The 25,067-nt window shown below is 44.0% G+C and overlaps 1 protein-coding gene across 2 annotated transcripts in view; it reads left to right on the top strand.

Moving 5' to 3' along the window:
- The window catches only part of A2ML1 (alpha-2-macroglobulin like 1), a 46,052-nt gene that overhangs the window by 11,040 nt on the left and 9,945 nt on the right, over positions 1-25,067 (top strand). For both annotated transcript variants that reach the window (XM_081587891.1, XM_081587892.1), the window contains 20 exons: positions 588-702; positions 1,492-1,601; positions 3,239-3,406; positions 5,129-5,353; positions 7,785-7,845; positions 8,377-8,522; positions 9,208-9,357; positions 9,893-10,087; positions 11,613-11,709; positions 12,097-12,211; positions 13,154-13,382; positions 13,913-14,039; positions 15,781-15,902; positions 16,840-16,891; positions 17,253-17,336; positions 20,334-20,510; positions 20,675-20,756; positions 21,509-21,665; positions 24,509-24,583; positions 24,751-24,913. In XM_081587891.1, the coding sequence (XP_081444017.1) occupies positions 588-702; positions 1,492-1,601; positions 3,239-3,406; positions 5,129-5,353; positions 7,785-7,845; positions 8,377-8,522; positions 9,208-9,357; positions 9,893-10,087; positions 11,613-11,709; positions 12,097-12,211; positions 13,154-13,382; positions 13,913-14,039; positions 15,781-15,902; positions 16,840-16,891; positions 17,253-17,336; positions 20,334-20,510; positions 20,675-20,756; positions 21,509-21,665; positions 24,509-24,583; positions 24,751-24,913 (2,650 nt within the window). The remainder of the gene's footprint in view (positions 1-587; positions 703-1,491; positions 1,602-3,238; positions 3,407-5,128; positions 5,354-7,784; positions 7,846-8,376; positions 8,523-9,207; positions 9,358-9,892; positions 10,088-11,612; positions 11,710-12,096; positions 12,212-13,153; positions 13,383-13,912; positions 14,040-15,780; positions 15,903-16,839; positions 16,892-17,252; positions 17,337-20,333; positions 20,511-20,674; positions 20,757-21,508; positions 21,666-24,508; positions 24,584-24,750; positions 24,914-25,067) is intronic.

Here is a 25,067-nt window from a genome sequence, read left to right as displayed (position 1 = left end):
TGTATGGGTGTATGCTTCATGTTATGGAATACTTTTTCTATCTTAAAGATGGAGAAACTGGGAGTTCCCTGGTGGTCCAGTGGTTAGGGCCCCATACTTTCATTGCCAAAGGCCCGGGTTCAATCTCTGGTTGGGGAACTAAGATCCCATAAGCCACGTGGCACAAAAAAAAAAAAAAAAAAATTGAGAAACTGAAGTATAGAGATAAGAAATTATTTTCTTCTACAGGACATCATAAGTTAGAAGTAGAGATTAGGGTCTTCCCTGGTGGTCCAGTGGTTAAGAATTTGTCTTCCAATGCAGAATATGTGGGTTCAATCCCTGATCAGGGAACTAAAGATTCCACATGCTGCTCAGCAGCTAAGCCTGGGAGCTGTAACTATTGAAACCCTGCACCACAACTAGAGAGCCCGTGTGCCCTAGAGCCTGTATACCCACAACAGATAGCCTGTGTGCTGCAATGAAAGATCTCCTGTGTCACACCTAAGACCAATGCAGCCAAGTAAATAAATAAATTAAAAAAGAAGTCGAGATTAGGTTATTCACCCTCTTTCTTCCTCTTTCTCTCTCTCTGATTGCCTCACTAGACTGACAAAGCAGGATGCATCTCAACTTCTGTGGCCATGTCCATGTTCAACCTCACTGGGTATTCTTACAGGCAAGACATCAATATCATGGCTACTGTGGTGGAGGAAGGGACAGGTAAGTGGGATGCTCCTTGGTTCATTAAGAAAAGCGAAAGGAAAAGAGTTGTCTAAGAGAGAGAACCTGTATAGTCAAAGCTATGGTTTTTCCAGTAGTCATGTATGGATGTGAGAGTTGGACCATAAAGAAGGCTGAGCACCAAAGAACTGATGATTTCAAATGGTAGCGCTGGAGAAGACTCTTGAGAGTCCCTTGGACTGCAAGGAGATCAAACCAGTCGATCCTAAAGGAAATCAACCTTGAATATTCATTGAAAGGACTGATGCTGAAGCTGCAATACTTTTGCCACCTGATTCGAAGAACCAACTCATTGGAAAAGACCCTGATGCTGGGAAAGATTGAGGGCAGGAAGAGAAGGGGGTTGATAGAGGATGAGACGGTTGGATGGCATCACTTACTCAATGGACATGAGTTTGAGCAAACTCCAGGAATTAGTGAAGGACAGGGATGCTTAGCGTGCTGCAGTCTATGGGGTCTCAAAGAGTCAGACATGATTTAGTGACTAAACAACAACAACAACTCGGAAGACTCAAGACTCACCTTCATCAGTGCTTGGAAGGGACTCCATTCTAAGTTCACAGTCAAAGGGAAATGTCAGATTTCATCTGCCATCCACTCCCTATTTCCCCAAAACTTTGGGAAGGAGGAGTTGGTTTAGATCTTTGATCAGAATGATATTCACCTTCTCACTTCCTGTGGCACCATCCTTTCAGTTAGTCTTATGTTAAACATGAAGGTGAGGATGTTAGGTATTTAGATCTTCATACATCTGGTTTCCCTCTGCAGGAGTGGAGGCCAACACCACTCGGGATATATACATTTCTTCACAAATGGGATCCATGACCTTCGAAGACACCAATGATTATTATTACCCCAATTTCCCCTTCAGTGGAAAGGTATGTTGAAACTTGTCTCTGCTCAGACAAAAAATGCTTAACCATCCCATCAACTCCTTCCTGAACACATATTAACTTAGCGTTTTTCTAAGTACTCTATATGTGTTCACTTTAATCTGTACAATAATCCTGAGTTAGACATTATTATTGACCCCATTTTACAGACAAAAAGGCTGAGACACAGAGAGGTTAGTGAGGTTAAGTGATTTTCCCAAAGTTATACAGCTCATAAGTGCTAATTATGGTCAGAGCTAGGCAGCCTGCCTCTAGAGCAGCAGTCCCCAACCTTTTTGGCACCAGGGACCACTTTTGTGGAGGATGTGGGGGGGATGATTTCAGGATGATTCAAGTGCATTACATTTATTGTGCACTTTGTTTCTATTGGTAGTACATCAGCTCCACTTCAGATCAGCAGGCATTAGATCCCGGAGGTTGGAGACCCCTACTCTAGAGTATATGCCTAACTCCTGGCACTGTGTATCCTTAATCTCACGAGATGTGCCTTAAATACTAATGTGGCTTCAATGCCCCTCCCAATGCCAGGGGTTCACCTCCTCCTGTGTCAGTCTTTGAATTTTAGAGCTGCAAGTTACCTGGTGAGATCATCTAGTCTGAGTTTCTGCATCTAGGCAAGGTTAATATCAAACTTCCTGCCACAGAGAGCCAATTATGGCTCCTTAAGCATCGTCTTTAGAGATTTAAAAAGTGGTAGTGTCTTCTCTCTGATTCCTAGCATTCCACCCCTCTCTCTAGCTTATCTTTCTTCACTTCCCAAATAATTGTTGAACACCATACTACTGTACATCTTCAGATCTGTTTATTCCTTGGTCATCTCTTCTCTAGATCAAGAGTAGATCCAGATTGTCTTAGAGCCTAAGGATTATACAATTTAGGAGTGGAAGGGGACACTCTGTAGGAAAATGAAAGCAAAAAAAATATACAGAGCCTTGGCAGGGAGGTATGAAAATGAGGGGCCCTGATGTTTCCTAAGCCATGTGGCAAATCTACTTCTTTTTTGTTCATTCATTTGTTTTTTTAACATTTTATTTTGTATTGGGGTATAGCTGATTAAAAGTGTTGTGATAATATCAGGTGAACAGCAAAGGGACTCAGGCATACACATACATGTATCCATTCTCCCCCAAAGCCCCTTCCCATCCACTCTTACCATATGCGGCCACATAACAATGAACAGAGTTCTCTGTGCTATACAGAAGGTTCTTGTTGGTTATCGATTTTAAATACAGCAGAGTGTACATGTCCATTCCAAACTCCCTTAACTATTCCTTCCCCACCACAACCGTAAGTTAGTTCTCTAAGTCTGTGAGTCTCTGTTTTGTAAGTAGTTCATTTGTGTCATTTCATTTTAGATTCCACATATAAAGGATGTTATACAATATTTCTCCTTTTCTGTCTGACTTACTTCACTCCGTATGACAATATCTATGTCCATCCTATGTGTGGCAAGTCTACTTCTGCTCCAGGTCAAGCTACTTCTGTGTGTTTCTCAGTTCCTCATAGATCCTCATTTCTGACCCCCCGCATCACATTTACTTTTTTCTGGACTCTTTCCTGAAATGTCTTCTTAGAATTTTGAACCTATTCCAGACCTGACTCTAATGACCTTCACCCCTCAGATAAGAGTTAAGGGCCACGATGGCTCCCTCCTCAAGCATCGTTCAGTGTATCTGGTGATTCGTGGAGAAAATGGAAACATCAACCAGATCCTAACTACTGACAACAATGGCCTCGCTGCCTTCAATCTAGACACGGCTAACTGGAAGGAGAAAAGCATTTCTCTGGAGGTGAGCACTGGGAGTCCCCCTTTCCAGCACAGAAGACCATCTGAAGGAAAACTTCAGAATTTCCTTTTTTCTCTCTCTGCCCTCCCAGTAAGTCCATCACCCCACTTACTCACCAGTTCTGCCCTCCCCTCGACAGAAAGTTTTTCTTAGACACCACCATTTTAAATTCCGATCAAATAAATGACCCTTCAGATTAAAAAAAAATTGCTATTTCTATTAATTCATTTTATAACGTAACTGCCTCTCTATCTGGTCCTTCATTTGAAATCAGATTGGAGGGAAAAATGGTTCAGAATCATCTTCTTCTTCCTACTCCACCTTTCCTTCTTCTTATTACTCATAAAAAATAGCAAAGAGAATTCTAGATTTTGCACAGCTTGGAAGGTTATTTGTACCAGTTATCAATTGCTGCTTCACAAACAACTTCAGGGTAATTCCCTGGCTATCCCGTGGTTAGGATGTGCTTTCACTGCTGAGGGTGATGAGTTCAATCCCTGATCGGGGAACTAAGAAACCAAAACAAAGAAACAAAGTACAGAACTTTAGTGTTACACAACAGAAAGTATTGATTGACTGGTCTTGTATCTGGATAGTCTGATGGCAGCTCTGCCCATCTTCGTGGAGTTCCTTATGTCTGTGGACCAGGTGACTGTAGGCTTGCACTCCACATGTCTCATGATCCGCTGAGACAGTCCAGGTATACCAATGGCTCAGTGGGTAAAGAGTCCACCTGCAATGCAGAAGACACAGGGGGTGTGGGTTCAATCCCTGGGTGGGGAAGATTCCCCTGGAGGAGGATATGGCAACCCACTTCAGTATTCTTGCCTGAAAAATCCCATGGACAGAGAAGCCTGGCGGGCTACAGTCCACAGGGTCTCAAAGAGTCGGACACGACTGAGTGTCTAAGCACGTACCCATTCTCATGGTAATGAAGAGATGCATAAGCAAAAGACATGCAAGGACTTTTCTGAGCCTCTACTTATCTCACATATTTGAATATTCATTCCCCAAAACAAGTCACCTGGTGGGTCCACAGTTAGACCAAAAGGATCTAAGATTCCTTGGTAGAGGATGTTGCTATGGGAAGGAGGAAGAACTGTAGCCCATAATGTAATCATTCAGCTACACTACTCAAGCAAATACAGACTATTTCTGTTGTGACTAATTTGCCTATTTCTGTACTCTAGGCATCACTCAGTCACTCCTCTTAGAAACGATTATTTTCAGTCTTTTTTTGTATGTGTGACTGTTCGGCCTGTGGGATCTAGTTCCCTGACCGGGGATCAAACCCACACCCCCTGAACTGGAAGCACGAAATCTTAACCACTGAACCACCAGGGAAGCATGATATTGATTTATTTGTTTATTTTCAGTCTTGTTATCCTCTGTATCTAGTTTTCTTATCTCTGAGATCCATTCTTTAATCTCTTAGTCAAACTTGTCTCTCCTTTGCATCAGTGGTGTGAAGGTATATCATCCACAATTTCCTATTACCTGACAGCTATAATTCAGTCCTTACTTTACACCCTGACATACCAAAATGTTGCTGCAAGTAACCACTATTATGGAGTCCTCAAACATTCTTGGTTGGACCTCTAGCGAAATATCTACACGCTGCTCTTAGGCAGTACAGATTTGAGAATCACAGCAGCCCTACCGGGTTGATATAGTTGGGGTACATGCCTTTTAAGGTCTTTTTTTCCCTCTCTCTCTCTTTCTCAGGGCAAGTTCCGATTGGAAGAAACGTATGATCCAAAAGAAGTGCCTCGTTACTACCGAAATGCCTACCTGCACCTGCAGCCCTTCTACAGCACGACTCGCAGCTTCCTTGGCATCCGCCGACTGAGTGGCATCTTGGAATGTGGCCGGCCCCAGGAAGTGCTGGTGGATTACTACGTCGATCCGGCTGATGCAAAGCCTGACCAGGAAGTCACCTTCTCCTACTATGTGAGACTGGGAGATGGGGGCTGGAAGGAAAGGAAATAAGGACAGTGAGTCAGAGCAAGTGGATAGAGATATAAGACAGGACTACCCTAGGGGTCCAGCGGTTAAGACTGCTCTGCCAATGCAGGGAATGCACGATCCGTCCCTGGGTGGGGAACTAAGATCCCACAGGCCATGCAGTACAGCCAGAAGAGTTTTTTAGAAAGCTGTAATGCAAGCCATATAGGTAATTTCTAAATCTTTAAAAGCCACATTAAAAACATTAAAAGAACGGGGGAAACTAACTTTTAAAGGATATTTTATCTAACCCAACATATGATCATTTCCACATGAAATCAACATAAAATATCATTAATAAATATTTTACATTTTTTTGTTTCAACCGTGTAGCAAAGTATGCATTAGAAATTCCAAGTATGTATTTTATACTTAAAGGAGTTTGGACAAGTCACATTTCAAGGGCTCCAGGAGTCACATGTGCCCAGGAGTCACATGTGCCCAGCGGCTACCGTGTTGATATAGGTATAGAAGATGGGAGGACATGGGTAATAAGGAGATTTTGAACAGGAGTCCAGGGAAATTGTGTGAGGGAATAAAACTAGTAATTAATGAGAAAATGTTGCTGACAAGGGCTGAAACGGAGCTGGGTGGGTGGGTGGGAGGAAGGGAGACTGAGGAGAAGATGGGGACTCAGAATAAATTTCCTTATGTGTTTCATTGGTCAGTGTTTTAAAATAGATAATATAGGATTAACTTTGATAGCAACTTTGCTGGAAGTATGGTTACAACTTGTAGTCTGAAAGAAATGTATAAAGACAAGCAGTTTGGTGCCTTGCCTGGTGATCCAGTGGTTAAGAATCTGAGCTTCCACTGCAAGGGGCATGGATTTGATCCCTGGTCAGGGAAGTAAGATCCTGCATGCCCTGCTGTGCGGCCAAAAAACCCCCCCCAAAACAAAAAGAAAAACCAAGACTAACAGTTTTACTGGTCACCATGAGTCCAATTCCTCAGGAATTCCTCAAGAACTGGACTCATGTGAACCTTGGGTTTGATGGTCCAGAGTTTTTTTTATTCCCTTATCATCTTCTTAAAGTCTCTGAGAGACTTTCTCCCCCTAAATCATTTCAGTGTCTCCATCAATCTAAAACAATCATCCAAATAACAGAATGAGGAGGAGTGGGTGGGAAATAATAAGGCAGAGTTATAATACTTGTAATACATGTAGTGAGTTCAGGACAGAAGTGTGGGAGGCTTACGAGAAAAGTGGAATTGGAGCACATCAGTGCAGACTTGACTGAAGCCTGAGGAGCTGGCCTACTTAGAAACCATTGCACCGAGTTCATTTTCAGGGGAGAGTGAACAGGAAGGGAGAGTTTAAAAAGAGATTTCTTGCCAGAGAGTCAAATGTCAGAGGACTCATTTGTATTCAAGATGTATTCATTTCCACTGAATTCTTTTAAAAAAATTTTCATTTATGTATAGTTGATCTACAATGCTGTGTTAGTTTCAGGTATTCAATTATACACACACACATATGTATATACATTCTTTTTCAGATTCTTTTCCCGTAGAGGTTATTACAGAGTATTGAGTAGAGTTCCCTATGCTATAAGTAGGTCCTTGTTGGTTATTTATTTTATATATAGTAGTGTGTATATATAACCCCAAATTCCCAATTTATCTCCACCACCCCCCCTTTAACTTCCACTGAATTTTGAATTGAGTGATAATTTTTTTAAAGTTGTAAAAACAGAAACAGACTCACAGATATAGGGAACAGACTTGTGGTTGCCAAGGGGGAAGAGACTTGTGGGAGGGATAGATTGGGTGTTTGGGATTAGCAGATCCAAACTATTATATATAGAATGGATAAACAACAAGGTCCTATTGTATAGCACAGGGAACTATATCCAATCTCCTGGGATAAACCATAATGGAAAAGAATATTACAAAGGAATGTATATATGTGTATAACTGAGTCACTTGGCTGTGCAGCAGAGATTGGCACAACATTATAAATCAACTATACTTCAGTAGAAAAAAATGTTTTTTTAAAAAAAGGTTGTAAGGATGGATTTTAATGGACGTTATGTTACAAGGATTATGAAAGAATAAAACCTGGAGATCTTCAAGAAATGGTGTCAGCTATCTATTGTGAAGAATGGTTTCTGTTCTGTCTGGTTCCAAAGCCGTGGTGGCCTGTGACTCCTCCCACCCACCCTCTGGTTCTTTGCAGACCAACTGGAGGAAGAGTCATCAGGACTCTGGGTACCATCCGACATTTGACAAACTGAAGGATGCTCCATAAAGTACTTACCGGGATTCCTGAACTATGAAAGAAGCCTCTCCTTACAGAGAGATGTAAGGATTGGGCCAAGGCTAAACTCCTCTAACTTCTCTGTTGTTGATGATTTTTATTTTTTCTCTTCTTTAGTTAATAGGGAAAGGAAATTTGGAGATGGAGGGGCAGAAACACCTGAAGTCTAGGATGAAAGGTGAGTGTTCATGCATCTCTTGGGAGACTTAAACGTTAAACTTCCAGTTGAATTGGTTTATAGTGCTTTTCATATCTCCTTTGTGGTAGTTTCCTTCTACTTTTTTGTATATTCAGTCTATTAATTTTTGCGAGTTTGATATTGAAACTCCAACTGGAAATCTTCATTTATCTACTTAAAAATAATTGTAGTATATAGTGGAACTATATGTAACTTTGTTCTGTATTTTCCAAGTCTCCCGTAAATCTACATTACATTACATTTGTAATGTAAAATTGTTTTTACATTAATTCAACAAGCAAAAAAGAAAGAAAAAAGAAGAGAGACAAGAAAAACTTTAAACTTCTAGGAAACAGTTCTTATACTAGAAGCAAGAGCAGGAGTAGCAAGAACAGAACAATAACCACAGGTCAGAAAAATGAGAAACCACTTGCCCGTGGCTGGCTCAGGAAGAAGTGCAGACACAGGGTTGGGTGTCATTGGCAGGTGAGCGTGTACTCTCATTCCTGAATATCCCCTCTTCTCTTTCAGGACTGAAAGGCTCCTTCTCTCTCCCACTGATCTTCAACTCCAGATTAGCCCCTGATCCTTCCCTGGTGGTCTATGCCATTTTTCCCAGTGGAGGTGTCATAGCGGACAAAATCCAGTTCTCAGTGGAGATGTGCTTTGACAATCAGGTAAAACGGCAGTTAAAGGTGGGTGAAGGAAAGGTCTGGGCAGAGAGAGGGAGCTTGTGTATCCTGGGGGTGGAGGGAGATAAGGCAGGGCCGCCAGGGAAGGCAGGGGATAATGTTGAAGCTGGATGTCAAGCTCTGTATCTTTAGCATGGTTTCTTGAACTGTCTCTCCTGCTTCTTTTAAAAGGTCATGCTGGGAAGTCACATGTTCTATAGACCTATCCCGTAAATTCTCTTTCTACTTTCCGTCTTTTAAACTTTCTGTATTATTCTACCGTGCTGCTTACTTTTTCCAACTATATCACAAGACACTGCTTCTAAAGGGCAAGACTTTACAAAGAAAAATCAGTGTAAAAGTGAAGGACTTGGGGGAATTCCCTGGCAGTCCAGCGGTTGAGTTCATCTTCAAATGCTGGGGGTTTGGGTTCAATCCCTGGTCAAGGAGTTAAGATCCCACATTCTTCCTGGCCAAAAAAACCCAAAATGTTAAACAGAAACAATATTGTAACAAATTCAATAAAGACTTTAAAAATGATCCACATCAAAAAAAAAAAAAATGACAAAGCAACTAAAAAAATAAAGTGAAGGAGTGGGCTAGCGACCATACTTAGGGCATATGGCTGATGACTGTTTCTCCTCCTCTCCAGCCTGACCTGATCCCCATGTTGTCCTTTTCTCTTCCCCAGGTTTCCCTTGGCTTCTCACCTTCCCAGCAGCTTCCAGGAGCAGATGTGGACCTACAGCTGCGGGCAGCCCCTGGGTCCCTGTGTGCAGTCCGGGCCGTGGATGAGAGTGTCTTGCTGCTTAGACCAGAGAGCGAACTGACCAATAGCTCGGTGAGTGGCTTGCTGACATGGCAAGAGGGGGTCGACAGAGAAGATAGACCAGCTACATCAGGATAAGAGATGGATTCCAGGGAGCAGGAAAGAGAATCTCAGGGAAACAGTGCATCACACAAGGTGGAGGCAGAGCTGGTGTGGACATGAAGGTAGAAATGATGATATGGGAAATTCCTGGAAATCCAGTGTTTAGGACTCAGGGCTTTCACTGCTAGGTCCCATGTTCAATCCCTGGTCAGGGACTAAGATCCTGCAAGCTGCTTGGCATGCCCCAGCCCCCGAGAAACACGATATGAGAAGGGCATGGTTAATATGATCATAGGGATCAGGAAAGATGAAATAGGAGACAGATTATAGGATCAGATTATGTGAAAAGATGAACTAGAGGAAGGGGTTTAGGATGGAGTAATGAGGACAAAGAATGCAAGGACAGTAAACTGTGCTCACAGAACCTGAGAAAAGTGATTTCACTGTGTCAATATTTCATTTGCTTAAGAAAAAAACATTAATTTCCTTTCCTGTCTTTTCTCAGGTCTATGGGATGTTCCCATTCTGGTACGGTCACTACCCCTATCAGGTGGCTGAATACGATGAGTGTCCAGGGTTTGACCGATGGAACTTTCCGCAGCCCGTCATTGACCCAGTGCCTGAGGAGCGTTGGAACAGGCGTTTTGTCATATGGAGGCCTTGGCTCTCTGGAAAAACAGACCTTTTCAGTTTTTTCCAGGTGAATGTTCTTACCCATTTTGTTCTCATAGAAACAATGGTGGTGGGAGGGGGAAAGGAAAGTCCATATTGACAACAAAAGTATGTGGGCTCAAGTGGGCACTGACAGGGGCAAAATCTTGAAAGAAACTCCTGGTGGGCAAGGAGCCTCTCTTGGTTCTTATGCTTGAAGAAGTTTCCCACATGTAAGGCTATACATCTATCCTCTCTCTGGGGTCTGCAAACATTGACTTCCATGGGATTGGTACAGAAGGAAAAAAAAAAAAACACAAAGAAAGGTAGACCAGAAGCCTCCTACTATTACGAAAGATTTTGCATTTATTTTATCAGCAAAGGTTTGGGATGCTTTGGACCATGTCTGGCCACTGGGTCTTGAGGTCAGGAAGCAGGTCTTGTTCATTCTTTGTGTTCTCTCTAATACTTTATCCTTCAATATATTTTTGAGCCTGATCCACTCAATATATTTTTATTGAATTGATCAAGCTGATATGGTCTCTGCCCTCAGAAAATTCATTTAAAATCAAATGATAAGGATACAGTGACTAATATTCGGAAGAAGTATTAAACATATCGAACAATGAAGTAAGTGGAATACTACTATTTAGCCAAAAAAAAGAATGAAATCTTGTCACTTGCAGCAACCTGGATGGACCTTGAGGGCATTATGCTAAGTGAAATAAGTCAGATAGAGAAAGACAAACATTGTGTGATCTCACTTATATGTGGAATTTAAAAACAACAGTTAACAACAGACTCATAGATACAGGAAAGAGACTGTAGTTGCCAGAGATGGGAGATAGGGGGCGGGCAAAATGGGTAAATGTGGTCAGAAGGTACAAGCTTCCAGTTGTGAAATAAACAAGTCTTGGGAATGTGATGTACAGCATAGTGACTATAGCTAGTGATACTGTATGTTGTTGTTTAGTTGCTCAGTCATGTCCAGCTCTTTTACGGCCCCATGGACTGTAGCCCGCCAGGCTCTTCTGTCGTGGGATTTCCCAGGCAAGAATGCTAAAGTGGGGTGCCATTTCCTTCTCCAGGGTATCTTCCTGACCCAGGGATCAAACTCGAGGCTCCTGCATTGCAAGTGGATTCTTTACCTCTGAGCCCCTGGGGAAGCCCAATGATACCGTGTAGCATACTTGAAGGTTGCTAAGAGAATAGATCTTAAAAGTCCTCATCACAAGAAAATAATTTTTTTGTAATTATATATGGTGATGGATGTTAGCTAGACTTATTGTGATGATCCTTCTGCAAAAACGTATGCATATATGTGTATATGCATATGCATAACACATACATATATATGTATATAAATACAATGAAATAAGTTTCACTGAGAGACTTTCATGCTGGCTGGAATAGAAGTGAACCAGTCTTGGGGGCTGAGTATGGCTCTCACAGTTAATAGGCAAAGAATGTGTTGGTTCAACCCTTTGAGGGTGAAATTTCTAGGCAGTAGCCCTTGTAGTAAGGGAGAAGACCCCTCTAACACTTCATTCTCTGATCCCTTTGATGCCTATCAGAACGTGGGCCTGAAAATACTGTCCAATGCCAAAATCAAGAGGCCAATAGATTGCAGTCACCAGAATTTAGAATACAGCTATACGATGGCTGGAAGAGGTAAGCTGCCTCTAATTCACTGAAATATTTAGAATCACGGAACTCTGAAAGCTCCCTCTTTGCCTCCTCTTCTTGCCCTAAGACTCTAGCCAGGATGATAATGGATTGTGGGCTATATAGATGCAGGCAGTTTCCCCAAGAATTTGACTCTCTTTCTGTGGGGAGGGCTTTTGAAGCCAAACATTCATTCATTCTGTGGCCAAACATCCCCACCTGTCACCTTCCCCAATAGCCCTGTGACCAGTCAGTTCCTCAGTGGTCCTTCCTCCTCATCGATGACTTGCATGTTCTCTGCTTCCCTCTGAATGTCTTGCTAGTAGTCCCTCTACTTTGACTTATCGCGTGACATAAGTCTTCTGCTTTTTCCCTTATTCCTGGTCTCCTTAGGAGCAAATGATGTTCGTCCAGTGGCTTTAAAGCCAGCTCCATTAGTTCAGCCGGAAGATTCTCAGGTTCGCCAGTACTTCCCAGAGACTTGGCTGTGGGATCTGTTTCCTGTTGGGTAAGTGATACCTCAAAGGTATAACAAGATTATATATACAGTGTGGAGTCAGGAGAGAACCCAGACTCAGATAGTTTTTTAAAATTAATTAATTTGACTGTACTGGGTCTAAGTTGTGGCATGTGGGCCCTTTAGTTGCAACATGTGGGATCTAGTTCCCTGACCAGGAATCAAACCCAGACTACCTGCATTGCGAACTAGACTCTTAGCCACTGGACCACCAGGGAAATCCCAGACTCAATTTCTAATGAACCTAAGTCTCAAGCCAGAGAATAGCAAGGAAAAGATAAGAAAGCCTTCTTAAGTGAACAATGCAAAGAAATGGAGGAAAGCAATAGAATGGGAATGACTAGAGATCACTTCAAGAAAACTGGAGATACCAAGGGAATATTTCATGCAAAGATGGGCACAATAAAGGACAGAAAGAACAAAGAAGGACCCAACAGAAGCAGAAGAGATTAAGCAGAGGTGGCAAGAATACACAGAAGTCTCAAGCCAAGAAGGTTTAATGGAAATATGAGAACGTTTTTCTTTCCCTGGATTCTTAAACAATTGTATATAATCATTCAAAACAAATCCACACAACTTCACATTTGCGCAGTGCAGACAGGGCAGAGGCACACCAACAGAAAGGCACATCTTGATGTTAGTTTAGTTTGTGCTCACTCCTTTCCTGCTTGTCCTGACAAACCATAGGATGCGTATTCTCACAGATTCGGAGGGCACTGGGCTGTCTTACAGATATGTTTACACACATACTGCCTCCCCCAACCCCCAGACACATGCTTTTCCCATACTTGTATAGCTTCACCTGAAGACTCACACTCTGAGATTCACTTAGGCCTCCAGTCCAGTTGCTCACAGCCCCCACCCCATGCACAAGAGCAACAAAATAGTCACTTCTGCAGGTGAATTTGTAGCTGAATTCTTGTGTCCTCACAGCAACTCGGGGGAGGAGTCTGCCCACATCACAGTTCCTGACACCATCACCACATGGAAGGCCATGACTTTCTGCACCTCCCAGTCCAAGGGTTTCGGCCTCTCACCCACTGTTGGAGTGACTGCCTTCAAGCCGTTCTTTGTTGATCTGACGCTCCCTTACTCAGTGGTTCGTGGTGAATCCTTCCGTCTGACTGCCACCATCTTCAATTACCTGAAGGAGTGCATCAGGGTAAGAGCTGGGGATGTAGGAAGCAGGTATCAGCCCCTACACTGGAGGCATATCCATCTCCCCAGAGAAAAAGATGAGACATCAGTGTCTTGGCCCTCCTGTCTTCCTAACCTTCTGTGCATTGTCTGCTTTACTCATATCCTGTACTATTTTTAAAAACTTATTTTAGTTAATTGATTTATTTTGGCTGTGCTGGGTCTTTATTGCCACTGGGAGGCTTTCTCTAGTTGCAGTGAGTGGGGCTACTCTTCATTGTGGTACGTGAGCTTCTCATGGTGGTGGCCTCTCTTGTTTCGGAGCGCAGGCTCCATGCGGGCTTTAGTAGTTGCAGCACATGGGCTCAGTGGTTGTGGCTCCCGGGGTCTAGAGCACAGGTTTGTGGTGCATGAACTTAGTGGCCCCTGGGCACATGGGATCTTCCCAGACTAGCGATCGAACCTGTATCTGCTGCATTGGCAGGCGGATTCTTAACCACTAGACTACCAGGGAAGTCCTACTTATATCCTTTATCTTTCAAATATCCTCTTCAGGTTCAGACTAACCTGGCTAAGTCAGAGGAGTACCGGGTGGAATCGCAGACAGACCCTCAGGCCTCTACCTGTCTGTGTGCTGATGAAGCAAAATCCTATCACTGGAACATCACAGCTGTCAAACTGGGTAAGAGCAGGACGTGGCAGGTAGGCAAGGAGAGCACAGAGGTTAGGAACGCTACCCTTTCCTCTACTACATTTGCTTTGTTTTCTCTTTCCTCTTCTGTATATTTGCCTCTATTTTTCTCCCTCTTAAGTCAGGTTATAAATAAATGAGCAAATATTCTTGGATAGATGACTCCAAATTATCCACATCAGACTATTTCAAGTGTGAAAAGGTGAGCTTTTAAAATTTACACTAAGGACTTCCCTGGTGGTCCAGTAGGTAAGGCTCCACACTCCCAATGACCAAGTTTAATCCCTGGTCCGGGAACTAGATCTGACATGCTGCAGCTAAGAGTTCACATGCCACAACTAAAAAAATATCCCATGTGTCCTGCCTGTCGCAACGAAGAAGATTAAAGATCCCAGGTGCGGCAACTGAGACCCAATGCAACCAAATAAATAAATAGTTTAAAAAATATATTTATGCCAGGAAAAGGGACATAGTTTCATGTTACTAGTCAGACACTAACTATGGGCCAGGCATTATCCTAATTGTGTTACATGGATTAACTCATTTGGTCATCACAATATGGGCTTCCCTCATGGTGCAGTAGTAAAGAATGCACCTGCCAGTGCAGGAGACACAAGAGACTCAAGTTCTATCCCTGGGTTGGGAAGATCCCCTGGAGAAGGAAATGGCAACCACTCTAGTATTCTTGCCTGAAAAATTCAATGGACAGAGGAGCCTGGTGGGATAGTCCATGGGATCCCAAAGAGTTGACTGGTCACATGCACACGTGGGCACACACACACACAAACAATCATCACAATAATCCTTTCAGATGTCATTTGCTCTCAGGTTAAATCCTTGCAAATCAGATTGTGGTCTTTGGATGAATTAGTGATCTACTGCTGCTTAACAAATTACCCTAAAATTTAGCAGCCTTAAAGAACATTTATTATCACCGTTTCTGTAGGTCAGTGGTTGGTATGGTTTAGCTGGGTGCCTCTTGCCCAATGCCTCTCATGAAGTTCATCCAGGGCTGTGTTCTCCTCCAAAGATTTGCCCAGGAGAGAACTCATGTCTTCGGTCATTCCGGAGCCTCTGATCCTCATGGGCTGTTAGACTGAAGGCTGCAGTTCTTGGCCTCAGGTGTTGGTTAGTGGCCTCCCTCTGTTTCCTAACCCATGACTCTTCCCACCAGACTGCCTCCTGACATGACAAATGGCTTCCTCCACAGTGAGTGGCTCAAGGGGAAAAGTGAACCCAAGACAGAGCTACAGTCTTTTTTAGGCTGTGGTGGATCTTCATCGCAGTTTGCGGACTAAGTTGCTCTGCAGCATGTGGGAACTGAGTTCTCCAACCAGGGATCGAACCCACGTCTCCTGCACTGGAAGGTGGATTCACAACCACTGGATCGCCAAGGAAGCCCCTGCAGTCTTTTTTTAACCAGTCTCAGAAGTGACATCTCACTGCTTCTGCTCTATCCTCTTCTTTAGAAGCAAATCACTAAATCTAGCCCACAAGCAAGGGGAGAAGATGACACAGCAGTGTAAATATCAGGATGCAGGGGTTGTCAGGGCCTCTTTGAGGCCGCCTACCACACTAGACCAGCTGATGCAGAGCTCTTATTGTAACAAACCAGAGCTGTAGGTGACTTGCATGCACCAAGTTTAAGAAGCAACAGTCTAGTGGGGAAGAGACCTCATTGGTACCTGTGCCAATGGGGCCAATATCTTCCTTTCTCCCTCTTTCTTCTCAGGTCATGTAAACTTCACTATCAGCACAAAGATTCTGGACAGCAATGAACTCTGTGGGGGCCAGAAGGCGTTTGTTCCCCTAAAGGGTAGGAGTGACACACTCATCAAACCAGTTCTGGTCAAGGTGAGTTTTCTGCAGGTCTAGCTCCAGAGGCAAAGGCAGCTACCAAGCCAGGGATGTTCTGCGTGTGTCTGACCACATCAGTGAGTCTGTTGCAGCATTCTAAGTCCAGCTGCCATCAGGTCGCTCACCTTTATCCTTCCTTGAGCCATTTCTGCTCTTAAATACTTGCTAAACCCATACCGATGGCCTATGAAAGTGTCTAATACAGCACCTGTACTTTTTTTTTTTTAAGAAGGAAATGGAAAATTTTATTCAAGCCAGATTTGAGAATTATACCCTGGGAAGAGCTTCTCAGAAAGCCCTGAGAACTGTCCCGCACTTTGGAAGTCAAGGCACAGTTGCATGAGTTTTCTTTGAAACAGAAGACTGTATATCAAATGATACATTATTGACAATTTACATAATCTGGATATAAGGGTCATCATAGTGGGTCATGTGACCCCTTATAAGATTAAGAAGGAATATTATCTTTTTTTAAAAAATTGGAATATAATTGCTTTACAACGTTGTGTTAGTTTCTGCTGCATAGCAACACGAATCAGCTGTATGTATACATATATCCTCTCCCTCCTACTCCTTCCTCCCACCCCTCTGATACCTGGTACTTTGGAGACACTCGGTGAATGTTAGTTTCTCCTATGAAAATCCCTGATGTCAGCATTAGCTGTGTCATATCACCATGAATTCCATTGTCTGTCCTGTCTCTTAGAAGTGTCCCAAACTTGTCTTTAGCTCTAGCCCAGAAAGAGTCTTGCTGAGAGGCCCCTCCCTGGGTTGAAAAGGAGTCCTTCTGAATGTCAAAGAGAAGCTGTGTTCTCTCTCCAGTTGTGAGCGAAGCTCTTCTTCCCATTTCCCTTCCCTTTCCTAGCTCGCCAGGGCCACCTTCCCTGATACTCATCTAGTTGTTCTCACCCATCCTTGTCTCTTTTCCTGTCAGCCGGAAGGAGTCCTTGTGGAGAAGACACACAGCTCACTGCTGTGCCCAAAAGGTGGGTGAACACAGAGAGGGGTTGATGTGAGAATTCCCTTAGCAACAGATTTTCTTAGGCAAAAGGAGGAATCTACACGACAAGTAAAAAATAGGAGAGTCTAGGGGTGCCATTCCCAGGGGGGCCAACTAGCAGAGAGGCAGGAAAAGAAGAGAAATCGTACAGCACAGTATGGTGCTGGCTGGAATTTATTTTTAGCAAAGGACCGCTATGAATAGTAATAAAAACATCTACCTCCAACCCACAGAAAGCAGTGGTTACAGAAAACCCTGGGTGATGGCAAGTTTTTCTATGGTTTGGGCTCGACAAGCCCCACTACTTCCACCTTTCTAGTGTTTTACCCTTTCTCTGCCCCTCACAGGAAAAGTGGCTTCAGAATCCATCTCCCTGGAGGTCCCTGAGGATGTTGTTCCTGATTCAGCCAAGGCTTATGTCACTGTTCTGGGTAAGTAACCAGAGATTCTTGGCTCAAAAAGGAAAAATGAGGCCAGCAGCTATCAAGGTGTGGTGTGAGTTGAAGCCTGTGGACCTACCTGAAGGAAGGTGTGGTAGACTAGAAGAGACAAAGGAAGAAGAGCTTCTTTTACAAACTGGGCACATACAGCCTATGCAGTATGGATGGGGTTATATAGACATATACCTGACTAAAAACAGAAATGAGGGACTTCCCCAGTGGTCCAGTGGTTAAGACAACATGCATCCACTGCAGGGGGCCTGAGTTTGATCCATGGCCAGGGAACTAAGATCCCACATGCCGCAAGCCATGACCCAAAAAATAGAGAAACAAAGACAAAAAACAGAAAAGAGACTGGGCAAGAGGAAGTTAAAGCTCATTAAGTTTTATATGTATTTAGGTTTAGGTCTGTAAATTGGGTAGAGGAGAGACAAAATGTTTGGGTAACTATTTAAAAATAAGAACTTTATCCATTTGAATATAATTTTGGAAAGATTCAACCATGTTTAAAAGGATATGCCACTTCTTTGGGCAAGGAGAGGGAGCAAGTAGGAAAACATGAGCTTGAAAACTGTAAAACTGTATCAATCTGGTTTAGGATCTCAGTTATGCCATTTAATAGCCATGTGACTTTGGATAAGTTAGTGAACGATTTTGGTCCCTCTTTTCCCTTCTGTAAGACAGAGATAATAACCTACCTCTCAGGATCAGTGTAAAGATTAAATATAATTAATATAAAGTTCCCAGCACAGTATCTAGCACATAGTAGAAGGCTGTATGTGTTATTCTTTCTTTACTCTTATCCCCTACCCAGATCACTTCCAGGTTAAAATGTCCGTTTTGTCTGCGTTTGATTCTAGTACAGCACTCACTTTCCCGAATTATAACTCACTATCTTTCTGTGTCTTCCACACTGCATCGAGGACTCCTTGAGGATAAGGGCCATGTCTATTTATTTACTTAAAATTGTTTATTATTTATTTTTTGGCTGCCCTGGATCCTCGTTCCTGCACGAGCTTTCTCTTCCTCTCTAGGTGTAGCGCACAGGCTTCTCAGTGTGGTGGATTCTCTTCTTACAGAGCACGGGCTCTAGGGTGCCCGGGCTTCAGTAGTTGTGCATGGGCTTAGCTGCCCCGTGGCATATGGAATCTTCCCAGATTGAGGGGATCGATTCCCTACATTGGAAGGTGGAGTCTTTTTTTTTTTTTTTAATTGGAGGATAATTGCTTTACAACATTGTGTTGGTTTCTGCCATACAGTAATATGAATCAGTCATAACTAGACATATGTCCCCTCCCTCTTGAACCTCCCTCCCACCCCCTACCCCATCCTACCGCTCTAGATTGTCAGAGCACTTGCTTGAGCTCCCTGTGTTATAAGTCAGCTTCCCACTAGCTCTCTGTTTTACATATGGTAATGTATATGTTTCAATGGCAGGCGGATTCTTAACCACTGGACCACCAAGGAAGTCCCAAAGGCCATGTCTTTTTCATTTTTGTTCTTAGAGCAGTTCTTGCAGTTGACATTCAGGATATATTTATACATTTGAATTGAGCTCAATGACTAAAGTGAAGATGTTCATGAATCACTTACATCAGGCCTCCTGGCTTGTGAAGTATATGGAGGGGTCGGGAAATTTAAAGTGGAAAAGCATGCTAGAAGGGTGTTTGTGTCTGAGTGAGACGTGGTGATTCTCAGGGTGATGTAGTTATATTCAGTGGAGGCACTTAGAGACTGAGACTAAGTATTGCAGGTTTGTTACATCCCTCATCAGCGTTTTAAAGCCTTGCACTCCTTCAGGTGGCCTATGTACCTGTGTACTCCAGTACCTTGTACATACCTAATATTATAGTACTATGTTATAATTGCTTATAATAAATTAGCATAGTGACGTAGGGACTTCCCTGGTGGTCCAGCAGCCAAGACTCAGAGCTCCCAAAGTAGGGGGCCTGAGTTTGATCCCTGGTCAGGGGACTACATCCCACATGCTGTAACTAAAAGTTCACATGCCACAACTAAAGATCCTGAATGCTGCAACTGAGACCCACAACAGACAAATAAATAAGTAAATATTAATATTAAAAAAAAAAAGAGTTGTGGGACTTCCCTGGTGGTCCAGTGGGTAAGAATCCACCTTCAATGCAGGGAAAGTGAAACGTGAAAGTGAAAGTTGCTCAGTCATTTCTGACTCTTGGCGACCCCATGGACTATACAGTCAGGCCAGAATACTGGACTGGGTAGCCTTTCCTTCTCCAGGGTATCTTCCCAACCCAGGGATGGAACCCAGGTCTCCTGCATTGTAGGCAGATTTTTTTACCAGCTGAGCCACAAGGAAAGCCCAAGAATACTGGAGTGGGTAACCTCTCCCTTCTCCAGGGGATCTTCCTGACTCAGGAATCAAACCGGGGTATCCTGCATTGCAGGCGGATTCTTTACCAACTGAGCTATCAGGGAATATGGGTTCAATCCCTGATCAGGGAAGTAAAATCCCACATGTCTCTGGGCAACTAAGCCCACATGCCACAACCAAAGCATAGCCCAAAAAAAAAAAAAGAAAGAAAAAGCCAAAACAAAAGAATTGCAGTGTATTATAATTGCTTGCCCCACTGACTATGGGCTCTTCGAGGTGGAGACTGTTGTCCCTGGGGTCACAGAGTAAGGACTCACAAAATAGTGAGAATATGTTTGTTGGGGGGCTTCTCAACTGGTGCTAGTGGTAAAGAACTCGCCTGCCAATGCTGGAGACATAGAGATGTGGGTTCCATCCTTGGGTAGGGAAGATCCCGTAGAAGAGGGCATGGCAACCCACTCCAGTATTCTTGCCTGGAAAATCCCATGAACAGAGGAGCCTGATGGGCTACAGTCCATGGGTTCTCAAAGAGTCAGACACGACTGAAGCAACTTGGCACACATATATTCATTGCATGATAACTCTTCAGGGTCCCTGCTTCTCCTACCACCTTCTCTCCCTCTCTTTTTGGACCCCAGGAGACATCATGGGCACAGCCCTGCAGAACCTGGACAATCTGGTGCAGATGCCAAGTGGCTGTGGGGAGCAGAACATGGTCTTTTTCGCGCCCATCATTTACGTCCTGCAGTACCTGGAGAAGACAGAGCTGCTGACGGAGAAAATCCGATCTCGAGCAGTGGGCTTCCTGAAGCTGGGTGAGTTGGCTCACCCTTTCTTCTTGGACACTTGCTTTGGGGCCTATGGTTGGGTTGTTAAGACACAGGGAGGTTCGGTGTCTGAAGTGTCCCTCATCCTTGCAAGCCATGGGAGTGTTTTTTGAAATTGTCGCTGTCCTCTAAAACCACATCTGGCTTCCCAGGGTATCAGAGGGAACTGGCGTACAAACACAGTAACGGCTCCTACAGCGCCTTTGGGGAGCAAGATGGAAATGGAAACACATGGTAATGTTGCCCAATTCCCAGTGAGTTCTGTTCCCCAGAGCATAATTCCAGAACCCTCTGGAATTATTCCTCTACCCTCCCCTTCACCCCATTCTTGCTTTCTATCCTCTACCATTTAAACATATTTTTAAAATAAATTTCATTTTTTAGTTTATGGCCGTGTTGGGTTTTTGTTGCTCTTGGGGCTTTTGGTGTGTGGGTTTCTCTTGTGAAGCACAAGGCTCTAGGTGTGGGCTCAGCAATTGTGGTACACGGCCTAAGTTGCACTGTGGCATGTGGAATCTTCCCGGACCAGGGATGGAACCCGTGTCCCCTGCATTGGCAGGCGGATTCTTATCTGCTGTGCCACCAGGGAAGTCCTCCTCTACTATTTAATAAATAAATACTATTTATTTCAGCCTCATGTGTGGTCAAACCCCTTACCCTTCTCCCTGACCTTGCACCTACCGGTTCTTATCCCCATGAAGGCCAAGTAAGGCCTCCCTTTTCCAGGCTTCCTATGGCATTATATTTCCTCAACTCCTCTTCTGGAGCCACACACCAGAACAAACTGTAGAACTATCACACACCCTGGAGGAGGAAAGGGCAACCCACTCTAGTATTCTTGCCTGGAGAAACCAATGGAGAGTCGAGTCTCGGGGGGCTATAGTCCATGGGGTGGCAAAGAGTCGTACACAACTGAAGTGACTTAACACATCCCACCCTTACCTAGAAATCTGCCTTAATGTACATTTCCCTCTTTACCCATATAGGCTGACAGCCTTTGTCACCAAATGCTTTGGCCAGGCTCAGCAATTCATCTTCATTGACGAAAAGAACATCAAGGATGCTCTTGAGTGGATGGCAGGAAACCAGCTCTCCAGTGGCTGCTACGACAACGTGGGAAAGCTTATTCACACAGCTATGAAGGTGCGGCCCTGCCCAGGGGCCTGGAGTCCCTGAAAGGATCTTGACCTCTGATTGCACAGAATCAAGAGAGTGCTGGCCCGGGGTTTGGTTCTTTAGGTCTCCAGACTGACTAAGGGGTGACCTTGGTCAATATTCTTAGCCAGTCTGAGCCTGAGCTTCCAACTCTGTAAAATGAGAATATGTACTAGGACATGGTTCTCAAAGTGCGGTCCCCAGGTCAGCCGTACCAGCACCACCTGAGAACTTGTTTGAAATGCTAATTCCAGCTCTCACCCCAGACCTAGTCAGAGGAACTCTGGGGGGTGTGGGCCAGCATTTGTATGTTAATATAGCCCTCTGGGCGATTCAAATACTTGCTAAAGTTTGAGGACCATTGGACTAGACAGTCTCTGAGCATTTTGCTATCTCCCTAAGTCTGAAGCAAAGCCGTTTGCTCTGGTGGGGATTCCTAGGCAGCCCAGTGCCTTCTTTTTTTCTTTTTAAAATAATTTTGCTATTTAAAAAAAGTAATTATTTGTTTATTTTGGCTGGGCTGGATTTTTGTTGCAGCACAGGCTCAGTAGTCTCTATGCACAGGCTTAGTTGCCCCAGAGTATGTGGGATCTTAGTTCCCCAACCAAGGATCAAACCCACGTCCCCTGCATTGGAAGACAGATACTTAACCACTGGACCACCAGGGAAGTCCCCAGTCCAGTGCTTATTGTAAGGGGGTCTACTCTCTGCCAGGCACTAAGTACTCCGTTTATTTGATGTTTAATGTTTGTTGTTGTTTAGTTGCTTAGTCATGTCTGACTCTTTACGACCCCATGGACTGCAGCCCTGCCAGGCTCCTCTGTCCATGGGATTTCCCGTGGGTTGCCATTTCCTTCTCCAGGGGATTTTCTGACCCAGGGATCGAAACCGTGTCTCTTGCATCTCCTGCTTTGGCAGGCAGATTCTTTACCACTGAGCCACCTAGGAAGCCCATTTAATGTTTACAACAAATCAATACGCTAAGTCCTGTCATGGGGCTTCCCAAATGGCTCAGTGGGTAAAGAATCCACCTGTGACGCAGGAAATGTGAGTTTGATTCCTGCGTTGGGAAGTTCCCCTGGAGGGCATGGCAACCCACTTGAGTATTCGTGTCTAGAGAATCCCATGGACAGAGGAGCCTGGCGGGGCATAGTCCATAGAATCACAAAGCGTTGGACATGACTGAAGCAACTGAGCATGCACACACAAGTCCTGGCATGCCATTTTTAATTCCATTTTACAGATGGAGAAACCAGGTGCAGGGGTTAAGTAAAGTGCCGGAGGTGACTGTGGGCTCAGGACTGTCATTTGAACCCCAGCAGTTGGACTCCAGGGGCATTGCTCTTCTCCATTCACTGCACTGTCTGACCCCTCCCAACACAGGCTGAGGTGCTGGGGTGTGAGCAGCTCTTTCAATTCAGAACAGACCTAGTGAAAGAAAGACTGAACCAGCTTTCCTGGAGGAATCATTATTGCTATTCCAGGCCCTGGATTAAAAATCTTTTGAGTGTTGAAAACAAAATCTCTGTATGATTCGTTAGTGTTCCTTGTGCAAGATCTTCACAGTGTCCCCCATGTGTATAGTACAAGCCTGGATGTGACTAGAACAAGATTCTAGAGGTTTTTCCTCCTCCTGTCTTACCAGAGCTGGCCAATCTGTTAAGGAACACATCATTTGTCTTGTTAAGTTTGGTGGTTTGGTCCTTAGCGGGAGCTCTGGACTTAAACTCCTTGGGCTCAAATCCCAGCCCTTCAGCTTATTAGTTGTGTATTCTTGAACATACTATTTCATCTTTTGAAGTGTTTGTTCTTTTATCTATTGAACAAAGATCATAACTTAGATTATATATTTTTTTTAAAGAAAAGGCTAATATCCTTCTGTGAAAGGCATTAATCAAGGACAGGTGTCACCTAATGTCTCCTGGAGAAGAGGCTGGACTTTGTGCCACTTGAGGGGAACATCCATCTGGGGGAGGCTCAGATTGAGTAAAAATTTGAGAATAAGAAATTTTCTCCTTATCCCCCCCTCCCTTTTTTTTTTTTTTTAAATCTGTTATGCTTTCTAACCCCTTCTCTTGGGTTTCCTAAATACCCATTCAGAGCTGAAGACCTCATGTTACTTCTTGAAGGTTACTTGAAGGTCACTGTTAAAGGCTGTGCATCACTGAAGTCCCTCCAGTCCCCCTCCCCCCCACCCGCCCACTGTTGAGTCCTGAGTCTTGAGGTCCAGTCAGCCCGTGGAAAGGAGCACTTTTTTATTTTTTTTTAATTCAAAAATTGAGGAGTGGAATGGGGTGGGAGGTGGGAGAGAGGTTCAAGAGGGAGGGGACATATGTATACCTATGACTGATTCATGTTGATGTATGGCAGAAACTAACACAATATTGTTAAGCAATCATCCTTCAGGTAAAAAATAATAATAAATAAAAAATTTTGTTTTAATTGGAGGATAATTGCTTTACAATGTTGTGTTAGCTTTTGGTGTACAACAGTGTAAATTAGGTACATGAGTATATATGTCCTCTTTCTCTTGAGCCTTCCTTCTACCTCCCTCCCTCCCCTCCCACCCCCATCTCACCCCTTTAGGTCATCCCAGAGCACTGAGCTGAGCTCCCTGTGCTATTCAGCAGCTTCCCACTAGCTACGTATTTTACGCAAACTAGTGTATCATATGTCAGTGCTCCTCTCCCAATTCATCCCACCCTTCCCCCACCCCTGTGTCCACATGTCCATTCCCTGTATCTGCTAATTCATCTGTTCAGAGGGGACACCTTTTTGCACACAATTCTTGCATGTTCTGGCTGCTGCCCTGACTTCCTGTCTTCCTCCAGGGTGGAGTTGATGACGAGGTCTCCTTGACTGCCTACATCACAGCTGCATTGTTGGAGATGGGCAAGACCGTAGATGTGAGTTTCTCTAGCTCCTCCCCTTGACACTCATGCCTATTTCTAGAGAAAGTTACCTAGTTTTGTCCCTCTCTTGTAAACTCAAAAGAGGGTATGGTGACTTCCTTATCACCTCCACTTTTTAAAGGAATGCCTTCTAAATTCACTTCTTCATCTTTACTTTTCAGGACCCAATGGTGAGTCAGGGGCTGCAGTGTCTCAAGAGTTCTGTTTCCTCTACCACAAACCTGTACACACAGGCCCTCCTTGCTTACACATTCTCTCTGGCTGGGGACATGGACATCAGAAACATTCTTCTTGAAAAGCTAGATCAACAGGCTATCGTCTCAGGTATGTTGGCCATGTTAGCTTTGGTTTCGTTTTTTGCCACACTGCATGGTATGCAGAACTTCCCAGACCAGGGATCAAACCCGCTGGGCTGCCAGGGAAGTCCTTTTTATTTTTTGTCATGATGTGTGGCTTGCAGGATCTTAGTTCCCTGACC

The sequence above is a fragment of the Giraffa tippelskirchi genome, chromosome 4 (assembly GCF_054371585.1).
Source record: "Giraffa tippelskirchi isolate mGirTip1 chromosome 4, T2T-mGirTip1v1.2.pri, whole genome shotgun sequence".
Taxonomy (NCBI): domain Eukaryota; kingdom Metazoa; phylum Chordata; class Mammalia; order Artiodactyla; family Giraffidae; genus Giraffa; species Giraffa tippelskirchi.
Note: the sequence above shows the minus strand (reverse complement) of the source record. Positions and strands in the feature narration are given on the sequence as shown.